General features: G+C 40.2%; 1 protein-coding gene across 6 annotated transcripts in view; it reads left to right on the top strand.

Moving 5' to 3' along the window:
- PLCH1 (phospholipase C eta 1) overlaps positions 1-27,346 on the top strand; it is a 392,590-nt gene that overhangs the window by 298,601 nt on the left and 66,643 nt on the right. For all 6 annotated transcript variants that reach the window (XM_073626065.1, XM_073626066.1, XM_073626069.1 and 3 more), the window contains one exon: positions 6,387-6,548. In XM_073626065.1, coding sequence (XP_073482166.1) covers positions 6,387-6,548 — 162 coding nt within the window. The remainder of the gene's footprint in view (positions 1-6,386; positions 6,549-27,346) is intronic.

Genomic DNA, 27,346 nt, shown 5'->3' with positions numbered 1-27,346 from the left:
CTGAAAAAAAGGTCTTGCAAATCTTGCATCTTGCAAACAAAAATCCTGCAAAATTGCATTAAAAGCTGTGCTGGTGACATCGGTCTGACTTTCACCTTGGCCTACTCTATCTTCAGCAGTCCTAATAAGATTAAAGTCTCCAGCAACAATGGTCTTTCTCTCCCCACAAGGTGAAGCCTCAAAATTTCCAACAAATCCATTCTGGCAGTTTTTTGCACTGGTGCATAAACACATACCAACTTAAAGGATTCTTCCAGGTAGGTAAACATTACGCTCAAAACTCTTCCTATCACCACTTCCTCCCATGATTCAACTTTAATTTCTGGGTTTTTAAAGAGCACCCCCACAACGTCACTTTTATTTTCCGCAGCACAAGACCAAACCGCTGGTCCTGCAGACCAGTCCCCATGGCCTGGAGCCTACCACAAACCACCCTCTTGCAAACACAAGACATCACACTCAATCTTAGCCAACTCAGACAAAACAGCTGCATGACGATAGACAGATCCAATCGAACGCATATTCACACTACATATAGACAAAGCCATGAGAAGGATCAAAAAAACCCTATAGAAAACACTAAACTCCTCCATCAGGAATCTCTTTTCCACTTCCGTTCCCTGTACCTTTTACAAGAGGATCAAATGATTCTCTCTCCAAATATTGCATGGCAGGAGAACCTACCAAGCCCAATGGTGATGTTGCTCCACTTGAATCATCTGACACTTGTGAATCCATACAGACTCGGCAGTCGGCGCCTTTCCACCTTCCGTGCCGGCCACCTGCTCACCCCCTTCATCCGCCCGCTCAGTCTCCTGCTCCTTCAGTTCTCGGCTCACATTCTGCCCTGTAAACTGCCCTCTCTGCACAGCCTCCGCATACGAGAACATCTTCCACCCCACTATTTTTGGACAGTTTCTGACCATATGCTCCCCTGAACCACACAGGTCATATTTTTTTTATTGCGCTCCGCTGCATTGTGTCCCGGCTTCAAGCACACTCTACAGCAATGCTTAGAAGGGCAATCCTCATGAATATTTCCATACTGAAAGCACCCCTACAGTAATGGGGTTGCCCAGAATAGAAAACAGTACACCTCTCCCCAGCAATGGTAAATGCTGGGGGAGGGTGACACACGCCACAAAAACCTGATGGGTCCCTCTTCATGCGTACTTTGAAACGCAGTTAACCTCATGCCATACATGCCATACTGGTTATAAAGCTTCTCTCCTCTGTCAGACCCCACACAATACCTCAACAAAAATTGTCTCACCAATTCCGGCTCCAAAAAAGGATTATAACAATGTACAATCATGGTCTTCAATCCAGGATCAAACAATAAACTGACGTCCATCTTCTTAGTTAGCAAATTTCCTCCCAGATCCGCCTTCACCCAATTCTCATATGCAGCTTGGCAGGTATCCTCAATATGAAAAGAAACATCGTACTGACCACTGGCCACAAAATCTTGGAGAGCAAATATGTCACTGACCTGTAAATTCAACAACTTCTGTAAAAATCTGAAATATTTAGAACATGTTCTATTACTAGGTCCGTCAGAATTTTTGAAAAAAAAGTCCAATGAGGCATACACACGATCGGAATATATGATGAAAAGCTTCCGTCTGACTTTTTCTGTCGGACATTCCGCTCATGTGTACGCGGCATTAAGGCATCAGCATACCAAGACTTTTTGGACAATTTCATGCTCCCAACTTTGTGGGAACAGTTTGGGGATAGCCCCTTCCTGTTCCAACATGACTGCACAAAGCTAGATCCATAAAGACATGGATGAGCGAGTTTGGGGTGGAGGAACTTGACTGGCTGCACAGAGTCCTGACCTCAACCTGATAGAACACCTTTTGGCTGAATTGGAGCAGAGACTGAGAGCCAGGCCTTCTCATCCAACATCAGCGCCTGGCCTCACAAATGCACTTCTGGAAGAATGGTCAAACATTTCCATAGACACACTAAACCTTATGGACAGCTTTCCTAGCCTTCCCAGAATCTGTTCTAGCTGCAAAAGGTGGGGCAAATCAATTTTTAACCCTATGGACTAGGACTGGGCTGACCATTAAATTCATGTGTGTGTAAAGGCAGGTGTCCCAATACTTTTGATTGGATAGTGTATCTGGCAAGAATTACAATGGTGGTGGAACCCTCCTACACATAAATACTACATTTAGTTTTAGGACCTGAGAGATGAGACAACTTCTCTACATGAAGCAGCATGTTTGGGAATCAAACCCAGACACTCAGGGATGCTAAGCAGAAGCTCTAACCTCTAAGCTACAGAGCTGCCACATGTGAAAACCTCCTACACATAAATACTCATAAATACTACATTTCTTTGGACATACAGGTGATGGAATTACACAACAGTTATTCTTCTTGATTTATTCTGTGATATTTGGTGGTTCTTTGTGGGTGAGTGTAGAATAGTGATATTAGTAGTGAATAGTGAAATTGCTCTCAAATTTTGGGAATTACATTTTGATTTCTGATGCTGGTACACATATCACGTTTTTGGGCTCAAATTATGATTATTTGGAAATAATAAAACGCACAAAAAATTGTGACTCATTTTAAATTTGTATCAGCAATGGTATTGTTTGTGCTTTGTAAAGACATCTGTGTGAGTTTGGGTAAAGATTGCTGTGAGATGGAGAGTAAGTGAAAGTGACAGAGAAAAATATATTTTACCAAAACATGAAAACATTTCACACTCTAGCATTTTTAAAAGCAAAATATTTGAAGTAGAAGCAATAATGTTGCAAAGGAAAATTTATTTCAGATAAAGAAACATTTCATCAACATTAAAAGGATTTATTTGTGAAAGTTACATTTGTATCGTTAGAATCAATGGCTAAAACTTGCATTGGACTATAATAGTGCAGATTTTCACTTCCAAAAAATGCTCTTTTACTCAGCGCTCATTTTGGTATTTACTATAGCGCTCTGTAAAAAAGACACTGGAGCTAAAATGAGAGCTATTTGCAGGTCTGAGCATGCTCAGTTGTGTTGGCACCTAGTTGTCCAAAATGGGGAATTTATCACTTCTCAAACTTTTAAAGATATTTCAGTGTAAAAATCACCTTTTCACACAGTTTAAAAGCAGATTATCTTTAAATAATATACCGCATATTTCAGTACTATTTAGGCAATTATATCATGCTCTAAACAATATTTCCATGTGCAATTCTCCAGGTTTTAACAGAGTAAGGGTTTGGGCGCTATTTGGTTTCAGGGAACTATAGTAAATTAAATTTTGGGAGTATTTGCTCACTAGCGCTATAGTGAATACTGTTTTCGAGCTAATTACCTTGATTAGCACTAATTAGCAGCGCTATAGTTTAACCCCCCCCCATATCTGAATATTTGTTCCAGGCCAGTTGCTCAAATTATTAAAGCCAGAGTGTCAGCATGACAGCCAGGCAACTATTTGTTTCTCTCAGCATTAATTTATTTTAAGTTCTGGTTTGTAACCAATGGCAAATCCCATATTTCTAACTTTGAAAATAATTTATTTATGTTTTAACAGGTATAAATATGTCTTCACAAAACAAACTATATGTGTAGTCCCAAGAGTAGCCACCGCACTCTATGTTTGAGATAATTGCCCTAGTGCTCATCCATATAGAGGGGGTAAAGGTACTCATGGGTCCTGTAGAGGAGATGAATCGGCAGCGTTTTTATTGTCAAAATTTCAATAAAGCTCAGTCCAACTTTTTTAAGTCTTGAGAAAGATGAACTGAGCGTCATCAAAATGCCAACCTTAAAAACGCTGCTGTTTTGATCTATCACTGCTACAAGACCTGTGAATTCCTCTATATCAGTTATTGTGTATGTGTGTGTGTATATATATATATATATATATATATATATATATATATATATATATATATATATATATATATACAGTATCTCACAAAAGTGAGTACACCCCTCACATTTTTGTGACAACACTGAAGAAATGACACTGCTACAATGTAAAGATGTAAAGTAGTGAGTGTACAGCTTGTATACATGTATAACAGTGTAAATTTGCTGTCCCCTCAAATGAACTCAACACACAGCCGTTAATGTCTAAAATGCTGGCAACAAAAGTGAGTACACCCCTAAGTGAAAATGACCAAATTGGGCCCAATTAGCTGTTTTCCCTCCCGGTGTCATGTGGCTCAGTGTTACAAGGTGTCAGGTGTGAATTGGGAGCAGGTGTGTTAAATTTGGTGTTATCGCTCTCACTCTCTCATACTGGTCACTGGAAGTTCAACATGGCACCTCATGGCAAAAAACACTGAGGATCTGAAAAAAAGAATTGTTCTACATAAAGATGGCCTAGGCAATAAGAAGATTGCCAAGACCCTGAAACTGAGCTGCAGCACGGTGGTCAAGACCATACAGCGGTTCAACAGGACAGGTTCCACTCAGAACAGGCCTCACCATGGTGCTTAGCGTCTAACCAGAGGTTGTCTTTGAGAAATAGACGTATGAGCGCTGCCTGCATTGCTGCAGAGGTTGTATGGGTGGGGGGTCAGCCTGTCAGTGCTCAGACCATATGCCGCACACTGCATCAAATTGGCCTGCATGGCTATCGTCCCAGAAGGAAGCCTCTTCTAAAGATGATGCAAAAGAAAGCCCACAAACAGTTTGCTGAAGACAAAGACTAAGGACATGGATTACTGGAACCATATCCTGTGGTCTGATGAGACCAAAATAAACGTATTTGGTTCAGATGTGTCAAGCCTGTGTGTCGGCAACCAGGTGAGGAGTAGCTACAGTTCATTGAGAGAACTATGAATGCCAACATGTACTGTGACATACTGAAGCAGAGCATGATCCCCTCCCTTTGGAGACTGGGCTGCAGGGCAGTATTCCAACATAATGACCCCAAACACACCTCCAAGACGACCACTGCCTTGCTAAAGAAGCTGAGGGTAAAGGTGATGGACTGGCCAAGCATGTCTCCAGACCTAAACCCTATTGAGCATCTGTGGGGCATCCTCAAACGGAAGGTGGAGGAGTGCAAGGTCTCTAACATCCACCAGCTCAGTGATGTCGTCATGGAGGAGCGCAAGAGGACTCCAGTGGCAACCTGTGAAGCTTTGGTGAACTCCATGCCCAAGAGAGTTAAGGCAGTGCTGGAAAACAATGGTTGGACCCAATTTGGACATTTTCCCTTAGGGGTGTACTCACTTTTGTTGCCATTAGACATTAATGGCTGTGTGTTGAGTTATTTTGAGGGGACAGCAAATTTACACTGTTATACAAGCTGTACACTCACTACTTTACATTGTAGCAAAGTGTCATTTCTTCAGTGCTGTCACATGAAAAGATATAATAAAATATTTACAAAAATGTGAGAGGTGTACTCACTTTTGTGAGATACTGTATATGGTGTCTAATGTGTTGTAAGTCAGAGCATTAATGTTTTTAGAGTAGTGTTTTGGAACTTACTAGCAATTGATGTTGGATGATGAAAAATGATGGAGTTTTTAAAGCGGTTGTATACCCTTTTTTTTTTTAATTTTTACCTACAGGTAAGCTTATAATAAGGCTTACCTGTAGGTAAAATGAATATCTCCTAAACCTGTAGGGTTTAGGAGATATTCACTTTGCATGCAGCCACTGATGTCAGCGGCGTATGTGTTGTGAAGGTCCAGCTGAAGGTCCGGCAGACGCTGCCGGACCTTGCCGGAAAGAATACTCCTGTGCCCAAGCACAGGAGTGAAGTCATCGTGGCTCCGGCCACTCACAGCACCGGAGCCGTGAACCCGGAAGAAACGCCGAGGGCAAAATAATAGCTCCCTCGGCGTGGACCGGGATGCGATATGGGGACCTCGTTCTAAGGTGAGTATTTCATAATGAGCTAGTATGCGGTGCATACTAGCTCATTATGCCTTTGCCTTACAGGGGTTTTTTTGTGTGTTTTTTTTTTTTTTATTTCCATGTGCGGGTATACAACCAATTTAAGAGAATCACACAACAGGCATACTTGGAAAACATTTGGCATTTTGATAGTGTGCACAATATCACAAGAAGTGAGGAACATTCAGAAAACAAGTTAAATTTGAATGTTCATTTTATATGCAAATTAAATTTGATTACATTGTACAAAGACAATGCACGTTAAGCTGTACTCTGCCCTCTTACATTGAATAGTGCCCACCATGCCAAATACCATTGATGTGTGCAGGGACAGTGGTTATTTTGTGTCATAGATTATGGTGGTTTGTGTTTTTCTTCAGCTCAAATGCTCGTTTTTTTTTAACAGAAAGGAGTGCTTTCGGTGAATGCTTCTGGCATAGCTAAATACGTTGTTATGAATCAGCATAGGAGCACTGAATGGAGCAAATGTTAATGGTTTTTGTGTTAATCCTTTGCAGAGCAACGGAACAACAGAGCACCAAGTAGAATCATTTATACGGAAAAAACTGGAGTCATTACTGAGGGAATCACAGATCAGGGACAAAGAGGATCCTGACAGCTTCACTGTGAGGGCATTGCTGAAAGCAACACACGAAGGTCTCAATGTCAATCTAAAACAGGTAAGGATTTTGCTATCCCCTGTGGGTCACCCTGCAGTTGACAGCTTCAGCCATTGTCCAACTCTTTTCACTACGGCCTTATGTGTCTCACAGATGACACCCAAGCTTCACCTATTCTATACGTTAGTCAAAGCTACAAGAAATGGAAGAAGTTGCTTAAAATATACACATTTACATTGTTTTTCTTGTAAAATGAAGCTGTTGCAGTGAGACAAAAATGATTCAATTATAGTGAAATGTTGGCATAAACAGCTTCTCATGCTTCAGATTGGATGACCTCACAGTTTGAAAACCAATGTTTCTGTAATTATTCCGAGCAAATCCTATTTTCCGCTAATAGATCGCTTGTATCAGTTGGATGTCTCTTTGAATGCAAAGTGCAGATAATAACGCAAAGGATTAGATAAGCAATAGGATCATCATTGCAATGTCAGCAAAAGTTGTGCATTTGATGTGGTATGCCATCAAAATTTTTACAGCTGCCCAATAAATATGTGCTGTCATTTCTGTTGTTTGCCCTAAATATTTTATCACTGTAAAAAATGTCCATGAAAGTCACATTTTATGAAACCTAGCTACTGATTAAACTGTTATCAAATTTGAATAAAACCATTAAAATAAAATTATTACTTTGTCCAAACTGGTTAATGTTAAAAAAATCAAAGTATAATGTACAATTAATTACAAGTGACATTTAAGATAACATAAAAGCTCAGTTAACAAAACAGATGGCATTTTTGTTGTTTCTGTGCAGTAATGGGAAACTCTGTAATTTATGTACATGAAGCTGGCCATATAGGGGGTCATTTACTATAGCGCCAGGAAGTACTGGGCACTATTGCAAATAATTGCGCCCATTTTAACCAAATAAAATTTTAACAGGCAAATGTGCGAATGAAAAAGAGCGCTATTAGCGGCGCACAAACGTTAGTAAATTCAAAATCAGCGCTAATTAGCAATTCCGCGAATATGCAAATGCCAATTTCTACTAAGTTGTTATATAGCACTGCACTGTAACCATGATCCATGTGTGTGAAAGAAACATTTCTATGTGAGATGTGCTCTACCTCGTGTGCATCTATTGATGTATATTGCAATTAGTATTCCTACTTTTTTTCATTCTTTTGCTAACGAATGCAGTTATGAATGATTATTACATAGTAATGTCTGCTATTCTGTAAAGTTACACGTGAAGTTACTACTTCAAGTGAAGTAGCCCGATTTCAAAGTAGCATCACTGTAAAAACTAGCAAAGAGACTAGTTTTTGTGGTGCACAAATACATATAGAAATTATAAGATATAAAAAGATATTGCACTTCCCCAAAACCACCACCCCCAAAACTAATTAAAAGAAAGAAAAGAGAAAAAATAAATAAAAAACACCACAACAAACCAGCTCAATAATGTACTTTTATTTTGCCAGCAGAAACAAAATTATGTACTTTCATTTAGTAGCTTAAAAAAAATAATAAATTCTACAGGCTATATGGTGCTACATTTAGCAAAACAGTTAACAATTGGATTTTAAGGGCCCTGCTCATAGGAGCTTGCAATCTAAAATTTGTCTAAACCTTAGAGTGGACACAGCTTTACTTTCAGTGTATAACGGGCAACACATCACATTTTTATCTGCAAGATTATAGAAACATACTTAACAGTCATAATTCTTACAAAGCATTCCAACATAATATAAAAAAGGCACTTATTCAAAACATAACACCCACCACCACCCCACAATCCACACATGCATTGGTGACCATGTTCTGCTGGAAGCTGCATTTCTGTGTACATGATTAAGCAATGAGATCAAGGAGTAGAAGGTCAGTACATGCTCCCAAACCATGTTTGCATGGTCAGACAGGAACAATACACACACAACATTGACAACATGGCCACAAAAACCCACTTTTGATGGGAAAAATGTACAAGAATTTCAGCAAACAACCCTAGTTGGGCATTTGTCAATAGGCACAATATCATTCCTTCTCCCCCACAAATCACAGCAAAAAACCTGACCTTCTCAGGCCAAACCCCCCCCCCCCCCCCCCTACTGCAGGCCTTTATATAAGAGACGTTGTATTGTTAGCATATTGACACATGCCCAATAGAAGAACATGTCCACCAGGATCTTTCAATCTGTCTCTTCGTGTATGTCTAAAGTGATTGCACCTGATGAGCAGGAACACATAATACTATTTGTAACTGTGTTAGCCCTTGGCTATGTGCATCAAATCTCCAACTACAGGCCAAAGATCGAAGTCTATTTGCATGCACATAAACAAAGCAACAGTTTTCTAAGCATATGTACTGTTAGCTGTGCAGTGTAAACCCTACAATTTTAAATGTCCAAGTCCCTGGGCATGATTAGTGTTAACAAACTTTGGGGGTTATTTACGAAAGGCAAATCCACTTTGCACTACAAGTGCAAACTACAAGTGCAAAGTGCACTTGAAGATGCACTGAAAGTGCACTTGGAAGTGCAGTCACTGTAGATCCGAGGGGGACATGCAAGGAACACAAAAAACAGCATATTAGCTTGCACATGATTGGATGATAAAATCAGCAGAGCTTCCCCTCATTTCAGATCTTGCTCTCAGATCTACAGTGACTGCACTTTCAAGTGCACTTTGCACTTGTAGTGCAAAGTGGATTTGCCTTTCGTAAATAACCCCCATTAACATCAATCCCTGGCTGCAATGAGCTTCCAATCTAAAGTCCAAAATTATTTCTTACATTAGAGACCATTTCAACAGGAGACAAATAAGGTGCCAGCATGTCTTTGGATTGTAGTGAGAAATCCACACAGGGAGAACATATAAACTTCAACATAAGCATTAGCATGTTGGGGAATTGAACCAGCAACTCCAGTGCCGCTAGATAGAATTTCTACCCACTTAGCCAGCAGGCAGCCTCACACATGGTGTCTGCATCTCTGTGGTGTGAACCATCCCTAAGTCCATAGCCATGCTCAGTGTCACAAGCAATATACAATATATTGGCCTAAGTATTGGGACGCCTGCCTTTAAACGCACATGAACTGTAATGGCATCCCAGTCTTAGTCCGTAGGGTTCTAAATTCATTTGGCCCACCCTTTGCAGCTACAACAGCTTCAACTCTTCTGAGAAGGCTGTCCACAAGGTTTAGGAGTGTGTCTATGGGAATGTTTGTTCATTCTTCCAAGTGCATTTGTGAGGTCAGGCACTAATGTTGGACGAGAAGGCCTGGCTTACAGTCTCCACTCTAATTCATCCCCAAGGTGTTCTGTTGTGTTGAGGTCAGGACTTTGTTTAGGCCAGTCAAGTTCCTCCACCCCAAACTCACTCATCCATGTCTTTATGGACCTTGCTTTGTGCACTGGCCCAAATCATTTGGTGGAGGGGGGATTATAGTGCGGGATTGTTTTTCAAGGGTTGGGCTTCATTATACCAAGACATTTTGGACAATTTCATGCGTCCAACTTTTTGGGAACAGTTTGGGGATGGCCCCTTCCTGTTCCAACATCACTGCACACCAGAGCACAAAGCAAGGTCCATAAAGACATGGATGAGCGAGTTTGGGGTGGAGGAACTTGACTGGCCTGCACAGAGTCCTGACCTCAACCCAATAGAACACCTTTTGGCTGAATTAGAGTAGAAACTGTGAGCCAGGCCTTCTCATCCAAAATTAGTGCCTGGCCTCACAAATGCACTTCTGGAAGAATGGTCAAACATTGCCATAGACACATTAAACCTTGTGGACAGGCTTCCCAGCCTTCCAGAAGCTGTTCTAGCTGCAAAGAGAGGGCCAAATCAAATTTTAACCCTACGGACTAAGACTGGGCTACCATTAAAGGTCATGTGTGTGTAAATGCAGGTGTCCCAATACTTTTGGCTAGATAGTGTATCTGGCAAGATTTACAATGGTGGTGGAAACTTCCTACACATAAATACTACATTTAGACATAGTTTTAGCACCTGGGAGATGAGACAACTTCTCTACATGAAGCTGCATGTTTGGGAATCAAACCCAGATGCTAAGCAGAAGTTCTAACCTCTAAGCCACAGAGCTGACACATGTGAAAACCTCCTACACATAAATACACATAAATAGTGCATTTCTTTGAACAGGTGATGGAATTACATTACTCAAGAGTTATTCTTCTTGATTTATTCTGTGATATTTGGTGGTTCTTTGTGGGTGAGTGTAGAATAGTGATATTAGTAGTGAATAGTGATATTATCCTCAACTTTTGGGGAATTACATTTTGATTTCTGATGTTGGTACACATATCACATTTTTTGGGCTCAAATTATGAATATTTGGAAATAATAAAAAGCACAAAAAATTGTGACTCATTTTAAATTTGCATCAGCAATGGTATTGTTTGTGCTTTGTAAAGACACCTGTGTGAGTTTGGGTAAAGATTGTAGATGGAGAGTAAGGCCCCTTTCACACTGGGGCGGTTTGCAGGCGTTATTGCGCTAAAAATAGCGCCTGCAAACCGCCCCTAAACAGCCTTCGCTGTTTGTTCAGTGTGAAAGCCCGAGGGCTTTCACACTGAAGCGGTGCACTGGCAGGAGAAGAAAAAATCTCCTGCGAGCCGCATCTTTGGAGCGGTGAAGGAGCGGTGTATTCACCGCTCCTAAACCGCTCCTGCCCATTGAAATCAATGGGACAGTGCGGCTATACAGCGGTAATACCGCGGCTATAGCCGCGCTATACGAGGGGTTTTAACCCTTTTTCGGCCGCCAGCGGGGGATTAAAACCACAACGCTAGCGGCCGAATACCGCGGTAAAACAGCGCTAAAAATAGCGCTGTTTTACTGCCGACGCCCCCTACCGCCCCAGTGTGAAAGGGGCCTAACAAGTGAAAGTGACAGAGAAAAATATATTTTACCAAAACATCAAAACATTCCACATTCTAGCATTCTTAAAAACAAAATAGATGAGAAAAAACAAAATAGAAGAAGCAACATTGTTGCAAGGAAAATTTATTTCAGAGAAAGATACATTTCATTTCAACATTAAAAGTATTTATTTATTGTACCATTAGAATCAATGGCTAAAACTTGCATTGGACTATAATAGCACCGATTTTCATTTTCAAAAACGCATTTTAGCCAAGCGCTAATTTTGGTATTTACTATTGCGTATGGTAAAAAAGACACTAGAGCTAAAATGAGAGCTATTTGCAGGTCTGAGCATGCTCGGTTGTGTTGGCACCTAGTTGTACAAAAACTGGGAATTTATCTGTTCTCAGACTTTTAAAGATATTTCAGTGTAGAAATCACCTTTTCACACAGTTTAAAAGCAGATTATCTTTAAATAATATACCGCATATTTCAATACCATTTAGGCAATTATGTCATGCTCTAAACATTATTTCCATGTGCAATTCTCCAGCTTTTTAGCAGAGTAAGGATTTGGGCGCTATTTAGTTTCAGGGAACTATAGTAAATTCGATTTTGGGAGTATTTTCTCACCAGCGCTATAGTGAATACCGTTTTAGCGCTAATTAGCGCAAATTTGTGCAAATTTGAGTGAATTAGCGCTGCGGCGCTATAGTAAGTGACCCCCATAATAGTAGAATTTTATGGGAAATTTTTGTTTTCAGAATGTTCATTGAATTCTTTAAAGGTTAGAAGCTCAAATTGTCATTCTTTTTCAACTGAAATAATGAGAAAATTTGAAGGAGCAGGATGGAAAGTTTTTCTTGAATGAATGAGTTTCTAACAGTGTATGTCAATTACGTTTGGGAAATGCCAATTAATACCAAAATAAAATGTTAAAAGCAAACAGAATTTTAGAGGACTTTTGAACAACATTTATCTAGTTTCTGTTGGCGATATCAAATGCACTGATGAGTTTTTCATACAAACATTTGTTCAAAGTCCACCAGTGTATGGCCATCCTAAGGATGAGCTCATTGTCCAACATCTTCTATAGCCAGCTGCATGATTCAAAGGTATGTCTTTAGTTCATGCAACTGTTTCTTTTGCATTAGGCCTTATATGCACATGTCCAAATCTCACAAAGGTCAACGGTCTGGTGGATGGTTTCAATAGCCAGTACTGCCGAGTATAATCAGCTTCATACAAATGTGGTTAGGATGGCAAATTTTGTCATTAATAAAACAAAAAAATGAAGAATTTGTTCTTTTTTCTAATTTTCTACAATTTGAACTTAGGTTGTTAGCTTTAAAGTACCCATGCACATTATATGCCCCTTCCAATAATGCTTGGCACATTTGCAGAGTATGGAATTACAAGAAATTATTTTAGGGGAGCAAAGCCTGTAGAAAGCAGCTGGTTTCAAGGGTCCTTGACAGCAGGATATGTGTGAATTTATTGGAGAAAAATTAGAAAGCTGGTTCGTTAATGAACATCTAACTGGTGTTGGTGTCTCTGTTGCTCCTACATCTAGACAGGAGACACCCTAAGACAGGAATTGTATTATTACCAGATAAAAATAAAGGAACAAAAGCCTACAAATATGAATGCAGTCACTATATTTAGGGATTGCTTAACCGCAATATATACTGATTTTGTTTTGGGTTTAACCACTTGCCGACCGCCTAACGCAGATATACTGTGGCAGAATGTCACGGGCAGGCAAAATCACGTACCTTGTACGTGATCTGCTTCCCGTGGCCCCCCCCCTCCCCCCCCCCCGGTGCCTGAGGCGGTCGGCTTTGTTAGGGGAGCGATCCAGGCTGAGGGGGAGACCACTCATTCATGGCCACCCCCTCGCGATCGCTCCCCATGAATGAGAATCTTCCTCTGCTGCTGTAATGTAAACAGTGGCAGAGGAAGTGATGTCATCTTTACTCGGGTCGTTATTTTCCGTTCCGGCGCCGAGGAGAGAAGACATCTGAGTAAGTGCACAACACAACACATTCCAGTAAAACACACTAGGCACACTTTTCACCCCCCGATCACTCCCCCCCCCCCCCCCGTCACAGTGACACCAATAGCAGTTTTTTTTTCTGATTACTGCATTGGTGTCATTTTGTGACAGTTATAAGTGGTAGGGCAGTTAGTGTTAGACCCCTTTAGGTCTAGGGTACCCTCTAACCCTTCCTAATAAAGTTTTAACAACTTGGTCACCCCCCGTCGCCAGTGTCACTAAGCGAACGTTTTTCTGATCGCTGTATTAGTGTCACTAGTTAGGGAGGTAAATATATAGGTTCGCCGTCGTTTTATAGCGTCAGGGACCCCCATATACAATCTAATAAAGGTTTTAACCCCTTGATTACCCCCTAGATAACCCTTTCACCAGTGATCACCGTATAACTGTTACGGGTGACACTGGTTAGTTCGTTTATTTTTTATAGTGTCAGGGCACCCGCCGTTTATTACCTAATAAAGGTTTAACCCCCTGATCGCCCGGCGGTGATATAAGTTAGATTTTAGGGTCAGATAGGGTCTGCGTCGCCCCAGGCAGCGTCAGTTCAGTGCCAGTACCGCTAACATCCAGGCACGCACCATACACCTCCCTAGTGGTATAGTATCTGAACGGATCAATATCTGATCCGATCAGATCTATAGTAGCGTCCCCAGCAGTTTAGGGTTCCCAAAAATGCAGTGTTAGCGGGATCAGCCCAGATACCTGCTAGCACCTGCGTATTGCCCCTCCGCCCAGCCCAGCCCTCCCAAGTGCAGTATCGATCGATCACTGTCACTTACAAAACACTAAATACATAACTGCAGCATTCACAGTGTCAGGCCTGATCCCTGCGATCGCTAACAGTTTTTTTGGTAGCATTTTGGTGAACTGGAAAGCACCAGCCCCAGGCAGTGTCAGGTTAGTGCCAGTAGTGCTAACACCCACGCACGCACCGTACACCTCCCTAAGTGGTATAGCATCTGAACGGATCAATATCTGATCCGATCAGATCTATACTAGCGTCCCCAGCAGTTTAGGGTTCCCAAAAACGCAGTGTTAGCGGGATCAGCCCAGATACCTGCTAGCACCTGCATTTTGCCCCTCCGCCCAGCCCAGCCCACCCAAGTGCAGTATCGATCGATCACTGTCACTTACAAAACACTAAACACATCACAGCAGCATTCGCAGAGTCAGACCTGATCCCTGCGATCGCTAACAATTTATTTGGTAGCGTTTTGGTGAACTGGCAAACACCAGCAGCCTAGTACACCCTGGTCATAGTCAAACCAGCACAGCAGTAACACTTGGTGACATGGCGAGTCCCATAAGTGCAGTTCAAGCTGGTGAGGTGGCAAGCACAAGTAGTGTCCCGCTGCCACCAAGAAGAAGACAAACACAGGCCCGTTGTGCCCATAATGCCCTTCCTGCTGCATTCGCCAATCCTAATTGGGAACCCACCACTTCTGCAGCGCCCGTACTTCCCCCATTCACATCCCCAACCAAATGCAGTCGGCTGCATGAGAGGCATTTTCTTTATGTCCTCCCGAGTACCCCTACCCAACGAACCCCCCCAAAAAAGATGTCATGTCTGCAGCAAGCGCGGATATAGGCGTGACACCCGCTATTATTGTCCCTCCTGCCCTGACAATCCTGGTCTTTGCATTGGTGAATGTTTTGAATGCTACCATACACTAGTTGAGTATTAGCGTAGGGTACAGCATTGCACAGACTAGGCACACTTTCACAGGGTCTCCCAAGATGCCATCGCATTTTGAGAGACCCGAACCTGGAACCAGTTACAGTTATAAAAGTTACAGTTACAAAAAAAAGTGTAAAATAAAAAAAAACACAAAATAGTTGTCGTTTTATTTTTCTCTCTCTCTCTCTATTCTCTTTCTATTGTTTTGCTCTTTTTTTTACTGTATTCTATTCTGCAATGTTTTATTGTTATTATGTTTTACCATGTTTGCTTTTCAGGTATGCAATTTTTTATACTTTACTGTTTACTGTGTTTTATTGTTAACAATTTTTTTGTTTTCAGGTACGCCATTCAGCTACAGCGCAGATTTATCCATCTTGACAGCAACAGCGTTTGCTCCCACGATACACAAAGCCGTGACTCCAGCACTGTCAGAGGTGATATATGCTGAAGCATGGGGGCAGCAGGGGCGGAGGAGCGATTTGCTCCTAACTTTTGGGGCGGATGCCCCCATGCTTTGGCATATATAAATGGTGTATGTATGCCCATCATTAGAAGTGGGTGGATGAAGGGAGGTATTCTAATGGTGGGCATACCCACCAATCAATCTCTTTTTTTCGTTCAGCCCACAGGCTGCATGAAAAAAAGATTACATATATATGCCCAACAAGGACCAGCAACGTACTGGTATGTTGCTGGACTTTGAGTGGTTATACCAGAATGATGCCTGCGGGTTTAGGTATCATCTTGGTATCATTCTTTTCAGCCAGTGGTCGGCTTTCATGTAAAAGCAATCCTATCGGCTAATTAGACTGCTTTTACAAGCAGTGGGAGGGAATGTCCCCCCCTCCCACCATCTTCCATGTTTTTCTCTGGCTCACCTGTCCCAACAGGGAACCTGAGAATGCAGCCGGTAATTCGGCCAGCTGACAATAGAGCTGATCAGAGACCAGAATGGCTCCAATCATCTCTATGGCCTAAGAAACCAGAAGCTACGAGCATTTCATGACTTAGATTTCGCCGGATGTAAACAGCACCATTGGGAAATTGGGAAAGCATTTTATCACACTGATCTTGGTGTGGTCAGATGCTTTGAGGGCAGAGGAGAGATCTAGGGTCTAATAGACCTTATTTTTTTCAAAAAAAGAGTACCTGTCACTACCTATTGCTATCATAGGGGATATTTACATTCCCTGACATAACAATAAAAATGATAAAAAAAAAAAAAAATGAAAGGAACAGTTTAAAAAAAAAAAGAAAGAAAGAAAGAAAAAAAAAAAGCACCCCTGTCCCCCCTGCTTTCGCGCAAAGGCAAACACAAGCGTTGGTCTGGCGTCAAATGTAAACAGCAATTGCACCATGCATGTGAGGTATTACCGTGAAGGTCAGATAAGATCAGATCCAGGGCAGTAATTTTAGCAGTAGACCTCCTCTGTAAATCTAAAGTGGTAACCTGTAAAGGCTTTTAAAAATGTATGTAGTTTGTCGCCACCGCATGTTTGTGCGCAATTTTAAAGCATGTCATGTTTGGTATCCATGTTCTCGGCCTAAGATCATCGTTTTTATTTCATCAAACATTTGGGCCATATAGTGTGTTTTAGTGCATTAAAATTAAAAAAGGTGTGTTTTTTCCCCAAAAAATGCGTTTGAAAAATCGATGCGCAAATACTGTATGACAAAATGAAACACCCATCATTTTAATCTGTAGGGCCTTTGCTTTAAAAAAAAATATATAATGTTTGGGGTATCCCTATACTCAGGAGAAGCAGCTAAATGTATTTTGGGGTGCAATTCCACATATGCCCATGACCTGTTTGAGCAATATATCATTTAGTGACAACTTTTTGTAATTTTTTTTTTTTTTGTCATTATTCAATCACTTGGGACAAAAAAAATAATATTCAATGGGCTCAACATGCCTCTCAGCAATTTCCTTGGGGTGTCTACTTTCCAAAATGGGGTCATTTGGGGGGTTTGTACTGCCCTGCCATTTTAGCACCTCAAGAAATGACATAGGCAGTCATAAACTAAAAGCTGTGTAAATTCCAGAAAATGTACCCTAGTTTGTAGACGCTATAACTTTTGCGCAAACCAATAAATACGCTTATTGTCATTGACAATACGCTTATTGTCATTTTTTTTACCAAAGACATGTGGCTGAATACATTTTGGACTAAATGTATGACTAAAATTGAGTTCATTTTTTTTTTTTTTTTTCTCATTCAAGTTTTTTATTATCATCATTGAAAAAATAGTACAGTATAATCAGCATAACAAAAAATTAGTACAATATATTTCACAGCGAATTCAAAATATGTGATCACAGTCTATTGGTTGTCTTATTACTGTGGTAAACAGCACTAACAATATAAAGAAATAAAGTATAAGTAATATAATGTAAACTCTTAACTTTGACTATATCCATTCAATTTCAAATTGTACACCTGCTTATTGTAAGATATGTTGAAGCCTCACTCCCCCTTCGACACCCCAAAGGGGATCACACTGTGTCCAAGGAGGGGTGAGGATTCTCCCTCTCATTAACCATTTTTTTCTCTTATAAACTTTTATTTGAGAGAAGAGAGGAGATATTATTAACAATCTATTATATCCAGCTCAAAGATTATTATGGAATTTATCAGGGGTACAATATAATGTTCCCATTATAATAGATCAAAAATAGACATTCTGACCCTAGTAAGAAAAATTAGTATATAAACCTGAGAATTTCTATGTAACTTTAAGGAAAAATTATACTGTTTCTAAAACATAAAAAGAAGATATTTAAAGGAAAGAGACTAGGGGAGAAGAAAGAAGATAAAGAAATAGTACAGAAAAAGAGTATAGAAAGCCTGTCTTTCCGATGTGAAACTCAAAAATCAGCGATTGGTGTTGCTACCTATGTCCGGTATCAGAGAAATTCCCATAAACCGAGCCCAGGGTTCCCAAGTGGCTTCAAATTGTGTGGTCTTGTCCAATAAGGAACTAACCATTTTTTCTTGTTCCATTATCCATGAAATCTTCCTTTTCATGGACAATAGAGATACCGAAGACTTCTTCCATGCTTTGGCAATAGTCAATTTGGCTCCTGTCAATATAAACAGAATCAATTTACGGGTGATTTTAGAGACATGCGGCAAGAATCCATTCAGCAAGGCAATCGCTGGTGTTTGAGAGATAGCACAACCTGTAACCTTTCGTATGATGTGGAAGACCCTATTCCAAAATCCTCGGATTCTGGGACATTCCCACCATATGTGAATCATAGAACCTATTCCCTGACAGCCTCTAAAGCATAAGGGTGAAGTGGAAGGGAACATCGCTGCCAATCTTGTGGGAACCAAGTACCATCTCGTGAATATTTTAACATTAGCTTCGATGAGTGAAATATTATATAAACCTTTGATCGAATGAGAATAGTTCTCATACCAGTCTTCCAGATCCCAATCAGTCTGAAGGTCTTTCTCCCAGGCCAACATGTATGGTAATTTTACAGAATTGGAAGCAAGTGAAGCATAGATCACAGAAATCCCTCCCTTCCGCTCCGTGGCTTGTGCACACCAACCTTCATATGGCGTAAATCTTGGAGGATTAGGTTTAGTTTTCCATAAAGAGTGAACAAAGCTTGAGATCTGGTAAAATCTAGACTTTTCTGTAGAGGGAAGATCTAGTTCATCTATAAAATGTTTAAGGGGTAGTGGGCCTGTGCAAGAAAAAAATTGACCAATGCGGTACACCCCCTTGTCCCTCCACCACTTGAAGGCCTCAACATCCATGCCATGTTGGAATAGAGGGTTTTGGAACAGATGAGCTAATGGTTGTATTTCAGAAACCAGGGAAGGAAGCTTCCTAAGGGAATCCCACAAAGAAAGGGATTGTGAAAGGGTTGGTGACAGTATTGGAGGCCTGTTCCTGGGAGGACACCATAGTAGATATTCCATGGAGAATGTAGGAGCTGCTTGGCTTTCTATTAATATCCAGTCTGGTCGCTCAGTTTTTAGATATATAACGGACAATTGTGCTAATCGGGCTGCTTGATAGTACCAAAGGAGGTTTGGAAAACCCAATCCACCTTGCTTAGGGAGATTAAATAAGTTACGGTTTGATAGACGTGAACCTTTCTTGTTCCAAATAAATTTATTAAGTTTACCTTGAAATGTTTTTAGATGGTCCCTTCTAATCGGGATAGGAAGGGATCGAAACAAATACAAAAGTCTAGGCAATAAGGTCATCTTGACCGAATTAATTCTACCAATCCAGGCAATATTGTGTGACTCCCAAGTCTTGAGATCAGCCTCAAGTTTTCGATACATTGGGGGGTAATTTGCTTGATACAGATTCTCAATCTTGGGAGTTATATTAATTCCCAAATATTTAATTGATGAATTACTCCAGCTAAATTCATATGTTTCCTGTAATTGGGAGACCATAGAGCTTGGGAGGGATACATTGAGAGCCTGAGATTTAGACATATTCACTCTTAGTCCTGAAATTGACGCAAATTCATTGAGCAATGAACATATCTCGTGTAAAGAGTAAATTGGGGAGGATAAAAATAGCAGAAGATCATCAGCGAACAGGGCGCATTTATGATTGTTTTGGCCACACTGAATCCCCCTGATATTTGGATTATTACGAATTGCTATTGCCAAGGTTTCAATCATTATAGCAAATATCAGGGGTGAGAGGGGGCAGCCCTGTCGTGTGCCCCTGCCAATCCTAATTGGGTCAGAGAAAATTCCCTGAAGTCTGACTCTGGCTACTGGTGTTGAATATAAGGCTTCCAAGATTCCTAAAATATTTGGTCCAAATCCCCATCTTCTAAGGACTGCAAAAAGATATGACCATGAAACTGAATCGAATGCCTTCTGGAGGTCCAGCGATAATAGCATTCCTTCTTGTTTTTGACCTCCATCCCATTCTGATTGCATTATTGATATAAGATCAACCGTCCTTCGCACTTGATCAGGACCCTGTCTACCAGGGATGAACCCCACCTGATCTTTATCAATATATAGTCCTATAAATGAAGCCAATCGGTTAGCTAATATTTTGGTCAATATTTTAAGATCATTATTAATTAGAGAGATAGGTCTATAATTCTCTATTTGGCTGGTGTCTTTATCTGGTTTTGGGATTACAGAAATATATGCCATATTGAGTTGATTACCTATCCCAGTGCCCTTAGTCATGGAGTTGAAGAATCTAGTGAGGTAGGGGGTTAGAAGATCAGAAAAAGTTTTATAATAAGGGGTAGAGAAGCCATCAGGCCCTGGAGCTGTAGCACCCTTTAAGGCTTTTATAACTTCTGACACCTCTTCAATGGATATGGGAGCATCCATTTCTGCTTTATGAGTAGTTGTTAGTTTTGGAAGATGTAAGTTATCTAGGAACTCTTCTATTTTAGTGGGGTTAGAATTTGTCTCTGCCTTATATAACTCAGCATAAAAGTCTTGGAATCCCTTCATTATGCGCTGTGAATTTAGGGTAAAGGTACCATCCACCTGTTTAATTTTAGGAAGAGCGTGTGAACGAAGCCTAGGAGACAATTTATGTGCTAGCATGGTTCCTATTTTGTCTTTGGTCTGGTAAAACTTGGCCCCAGACCATCTGATAGATTTATCCTCCTTTGTTGTGAGAGCCAAATTCAGGGCCGTCCGAGCCGCGTCTAGCTTGGAAACAGGAACATTGGAGGGATCTCTTTTATGATGTTTACTTAAATTAATAAAATCACTCTCCAATCTCTCTATTTCTGACATTCTCTCTCTCTTTCGTCTCGCAGAAATTTGTATTAGTTTACCTCTAATGGTCACCTTGTGCGCCGCCCATAGAGTTTCTGCAGAAATATCACCCACATCATTAAAGCAAAAGTATTCCTGCAGAGCCTCCTGTATTTCAGACACTATAATGGGGTCCTGCAACATAGATTGATTAAGAGTCCAATGAGAACCCTGTTGTCCATAATTATCCCTTCTTACTGTTAATAGAACCATGGAATGGTCTGACCAAGCTACGTCTAAGATAGAGGATGTAATGGCCAATGGAATATGATGTATAGAGACAAGGATGTGATCTATACGCGAATAAGACTGGTTTGGATTTGAGTAGTGAGTAAAATCTCGTATGTTTGGATTTAGTTCCCTCCAAATGTCAGTTAACCCTGATTGAAAAATCATTCGCGCTATTTATAAACTAGCTCTGCTGGGTCTAACTGATTGTGCTTTAAGTGGATTCGATTTATCCAGACCAGTATCAAACGCTGTATTAGAATCACCTCCCATAATTATTACACCTTCCATAAGTGGGCCAAGGGTCTTAAACAATTGTCTGAAGAACTGTGTTTGTCCTTTATTAGGAGCATAGTAAGAAATGAAAGTATATAACTTATCATCAATCGTACCTTTAACCAATAAAAACCTTCCTTCCGGGTCCTTGTGTTCCATTTTAAAATTAAATTTACATTGTTTAGAAAATATAATCGCTACTCCTTTCGTTTTGTTTTCAGCATTAGCCAAATAAAATACTGGGAAGTGTGCATGTAAAAATGAGGGGGTGTACCGCAGTGGAAAATGAGTCTCCTGTAGGAGAACTACATCAATGTGACGAGCACGGTAGACCTGAAAGGCCTTTCGTCTCTTGACTGGGGAATTCAACCCCTGAGTATTATGGGAGATAATACGTAGGGGGGAATTAGTAGCATTACTACCAGCCATGGATCAAAAAGAAAATATCGCTGACCAATCCACAGTCATCTACCCCATTCCATGTGGTAGAAAAAGCAGAGAAGAAAAAATTGCTTACTATTATTGGGATTAACACTTCTAAATACACCTTATAAGGAAATCCAATCGGCAGACAGGCTAGAAGAAAAAAGAGGTTAGAAGAAAAGAAAAAAAAAGAATAGGCATAAAGAGACATCATGGATATATAAAGCACTGAAAGGCCATAACCAGGCCCGGAATGTGGGGAGGAATAAGACTCCCTCCCCTCATTCAGAACAAAAATATTTAAACAGCCCATAAAAAGGGCTAGATACCTACCACACAAAGCAGCAAATAACTGGTTTGAGTAGTAGGCGCAGGCACAATGCATCAGCACCGGCCAGTGACAGCATATGAAAAAATTATAAAATATTCAAAGTACAGGACCCGCTAACAGGAACCCCCTTTTGAGAAAGCAATCCAAACTATCTAGCTAGGGGAAAAATTGAGAAGGGGAAAAAAAAAAAAAAAAAGAAAACTATGAGTCCAAACTGACTAGATTTCAGTGTAAGTGGTAAAGTCTTTGACTCAGATAAACTATGCAAAAACAACTGAACTATATTCCTGTAATAGTCTTTTTTAGCAAGAACCACGTCAGTCTAGGTTCGATATTTATGAACACAAAAAAAAAAAAAAAAAAAAAACACCAAAAAGGGGAAAGAAAAAACCAAAAAAAAAAACGTTTTTCTTTTCCTGGTCTGAGGAACATGGCAAAAAAGAAGAAGAAAAAAAAAAATTTAGAAATTTTCACACAGAATAGTTATGAGACTCCTCATCAGGGTGGGAGGTTATCCTTGACTCTCCTGTATTTAGCTTTATTCCAACGTGAAGGAGGTGGGCTTGTAGGGGATTGACGTTTAGCTGAACCCTGTTGTGTGGGTGCTGTTTCCATGTCAGATTCAAGTGTAATGAGCTTCAAGTCCAACAGCAAACGTTCACCCTCTGAAAAGCTATGAAATGCATGTTGTTTGCCTTTGTAAGTAAATTTCAGGGCAAACGGAAAGGCCCAACGATATTTTATGTCTTTCTTGGTGAGTGCTGCCAAGAGGGGTTTTAATGATCGTCTCTTTTGTATGGTGTAGGGGGAAATATCTGCAAATATTTGGATATCTGACCCTTGATACTGAATCTGTTCCTGTTGACGAGATCTCTTCATCACTTCTTCTTTGATAGAATAATAATGCGGTTTTACTACAATGTCTCTTAGGGATCCATCCTTCCTCAGAGGGCCAAGGGACCTGTGTGCCCTATCCAGTTCTAATTTATGAGCTGGAACTGAAGGGATCAAGGATTTGATAATATCTTGAACTGCCGTTTGTACATCAGAAATTGATTCTGGTAATCCTCTGATCCGAAAATTATCCCTCCTCGATCGGTTCTCAAGGTCGTCGATACGAGTCTGAGCAGTGTCAAGCTGTTCTTGCATAAACTGCAAATGGTCAGTATTCTGAGTTGTCTTGGAGATAGTGACATCTAGCTTGTGTTCTATATGTTCAATTCTTTTTCCCAGGGACTGGAAATCTGCCCTTATTTCCCCTGTAATTCTGTCAGCGTTTTGGGTTAGTCCTTTGTCTAGCAATTCAGAGATTCTAGCAAATAATTCAGTCATATTAAAAGTTACCTCAGGAGTCTGCACTGTTTGTACAGTTATAGAGTCAGGGTAAATAGGGTTAGCATCCAGCGAGTGCATTTCCATAATTCCCACAGAACGTTCTATCAAAGTTACTGCAGTTTCAGGAGATGACATATTAAGAGAAGGAACTAATCCTGATAATTGTGGAACATATGAGAGAGTCGCAGGGTTAACAATTTGCCTGCCTGCTGTGGATACCTCAGCTCCTGACTGAACTGTTATCTGAGGTACTCCCGCCATTTGTGGAGAATGACTCGCTTTTCAAAGGACTTTAAGATAAGATGCACGGCTTTTTCTTCTGATCTTATCTATATAGAAAGGTGCCCTGGGGTCTCCTCAATCTGTTCCCGTTATTTTGGGAACTCCTGAAAGCCTTTACCTGCCTTTTATTTCTGCTGTATGGTCGGCTCTGTGCGGAGCTCTGGTCCTACACTGCCATCCTCAGAGCCTCCGAGCATGCGCCCAAGTTCATTTTTTTTTAATAACAAAAAGTAGAAAATATCGTTTTTTTTTTAAAAATTTTCGGTCTTTTTCTGTTTATAGCACAAAAAATAAAAACCGCAGAGGTGATCAAATACCATCAAAAGAAAGCTCTATTTGTGGGAAAAAAAGGACGCAAATTTCGTTTGGGTACAGCATTGCATGACCGCGCAATTAGCAGTTAAAGCGACGCAGTGCCAAATTGTAAAAAGTGCTCTGGTCAGGAAGGGGGTAAATCCTTCCGGGGCTGAAGTGGTTAATACTGCTTTAGTAGTTTTGTTTAGCAGATACTTAGCCTGCTGTGACTTAAAAGACTGTGCCCCTTACATACATATATATATATATATATATATATATATATATATATATATATATATATATCCCGCTATGTTGCATATTTTTCCACTTTGTACACACCAAAATACCCTGATTTGTTTTCTTGGCATTACAAAGTATTTCAGCTTTGGATGCAATGTCCTAGGGGATCCTTTGTTGCTGTAAAATTCAGATGGCTTGATAAAGACAGCATCTGCCTCTACATTGTTTGGCTCTTACTGCCACTGGCAAATTAGCAAATGTTTCAATCTCTAAACCATGTAAAACCTACATTTTCTCTCTTTTTTAACTCACCTTTATCCATGATTAGTTGATTATATATAAATATGGACTTCCATATGCATTGTTAGCCACATTATGTTTTTGCTTTTTGTACTTGCCATGTGGCTTACATGTTCTGTGCCATATGATGAGTAGTGTACTGTTTTCCCTGTGAAATCAGTTAAAATGCTTATTTCTGATTTCTTATTTAGATTACATGCTGGCATAACCAGAGACGATAAGTTGTGATTTTCAGATTCTGTGCTTACTGTATATACATATTTTTGGGTCAGTTTTAATGGTTATGTGGGTAATATCATTGTCTAGCCTGCCTGTCATCATGATGATGCTCCGACATTGTAAATAATGTTTCTAGCGGAATTTTGTAGAGCATTGTACTTGCTTCCGTAATAAATGCATAACTTAACTTGTCTCTAGATGCTGATGCAGTTGTTAACTGTAAAATGTATGCATGAATATTTCTCTTGGGCGCATAGTGTTTTCTCAGAATGAAGTAGGTTAGCAAATTGACAAGGTATATTTGCTACTATATATATGAATTCTCTACCTAATGCTTAAGTATGGGTATGTTTCTTACAGTATAGCACATGTTAATGGGAAATATTCTTACTGTAGATGGCACATGTTAAAGTCAGAACTGATGTGCAAGGCAGCCTGTGTGCTTACAGAAGTGAAAACGCTTTCTTTGCCAAGGATGGATAGCATATGTCATGGTAGCCAAATGGGTGAAACAATGGCAGCTGTAAGCTTGTTTTACATTTTTTTTATTCTATAGGACATTGACATTCAGGAAAATCTATGGTTTTGGAATCCTTAATAGATTTCCAAGTACCTTATGTGCATTTCAGGGTGTGCATGGAAAGCATAAAATGGTGCCAATAGTGAGATTTCAAACAAGCTGTTTAAAGGTTTTTCCACTTTCTACAAGAGGGTGAAGCTCCCTGTAACATGCTAAATGATGCCGATCATTAGTGGTCTTCTCCCCCTCCACTCTCCCAGTGATCATTACTGCGCATTAGAGTCAAGCCAAGAAGATTCAGTGCCCACTCTGTACAACCTAAGGGTTAAAGAAATAGTTTGTTTTAAGTTTTATTTTTTGTTGGGATCAGAAAAAAAAAGTTAATTTTACAATCCTAAGATTCCTACATTGAAGAAAAATTCCCCCATATTTTGGATTGTGAAGAAATTGAGATATTTGACTGCCTTTTCACTCAAGACTACATTTGCTTATTGTGTAAAATAGCATACTCACAGTCTTTCTAAATGCAGAAATAAAGGAAACCTTTCAGTTATTGACAGAGGTGTCTTGGGGGAAAACATTGATAAATGTAATGATTTAGGGACATAGTGATTTGGTGCATAGTTTCACATGAACAAACTTCCATTTAAAATAGCTCCATCAATGAGGATAGCATTTAAGTGATGTCTGGACTCTATGCCGTTTCTCTGTTATACAGGAGAAGGTTAGTTTATTTAGTTCTGAAATATGTGAAAAACACAACAGCTCAGAGTAAATGTATCTCTGTAATAATTAATACTAATCACATAAAATCTGCTTCCTATAGTGGAAGAAAGATGTGAACACAATGTGGCACTTAAGTACCACTTTTTTAAACTTTGACACATGTATGTTTATATTCTGCCTGTACTATACTAATGTATACACACCACAGAGAGAGAGAGATGCATCATTTTGCCCTTGTACAAATCATTAGTAAGACCTCATCTCGAATATGAAGTTTAGTTTTGGGCACCAGTTCTCAAAAGAAAAGGATACTGGAGAAAGTGCAGAAAAGGGCAACCAAACTGATAAGAGGCATGGAGGAGCTCATGCTATGAGGAAAGATTAGAGGAACTGAATTTATTCTCTCTTGAGAAGAGGAGATTAAGGGGGATATGATCACCATTTATAAATACATAAGTGTTCCATATAGTGAACTGAGTGTTGAGTTATTGATTTTCACATCATTACAGAGGACAAGGGGACACTCTTTACGTCTGGAGGAAAAGAGATTTAACCTCCATATATGAAAAAACTTCTTAACAGTAAAGCCAGGGCACACTGGTCAGCGGTTGTGAGACCGACTTCTGTCGGGTGAGGAGCTGTACACATGGGCCGAAAGTCAGCGGAAGCGACCTCTTGCAACCGATTTTCAACGCGTGTGTACCCAGCCTTAGAGCAGTGAAAATGTAAAGTAGACTCTCTGAGGCTGTGTTCACACCAATGCAAATTGAATGTGGATTTCCCTGCATCCAATTCACATGTCAGAGATTGTGACCGACTCTCTATGGACCTGGTTCACATATCTCCACTGCGGCTCCGGTGCAAATTTGCACAGGGGTCCTGTGCGTCTTTTGGTCCATTTCAGGTCCAAATTCAGCCTAAGATTCACGCTGAAATCAGACTGAAACGTTGAACGGGACGCACCGGACCCCTGCTGTGAGCCGCATTCGGGCAATAGTGTGAATCCAGCCTTAAAAACTAGTTCTGGGCAGCTCAGTAGATTGTTTTAAAAAAGAGCTAGATTAATTTCTAAATGCACAAAATATAAGTGGATAATAATGGTTATAGATAATAACACCAGGGATAGTTAATCCTGTGAATAATGTGATTGCCTCCTGGGGACCAAGAAGGAATTTTTTCCCCCATTGGAGCAAATTGGATTATGCTTTATTGTTTTGTTTTTTTTTGCCTTCCTCTGGATCACCTGTGGGTCTAGGATTGTATATGGAGGGTTTCT

Source organism: Aquarana catesbeiana, linkage group LG04 (assembly GCF_042186555.1).
Source record: "Aquarana catesbeiana isolate 2022-GZ linkage group LG04, ASM4218655v1, whole genome shotgun sequence".
NCBI lineage: Eukaryota > Metazoa > Chordata > Amphibia > Anura > Ranidae > Aquarana > Aquarana catesbeiana.
The sequence above is the reverse complement of the archived record's forward strand: the minus strand, read 5'-3'. Positions and strand labels throughout refer to the sequence as shown.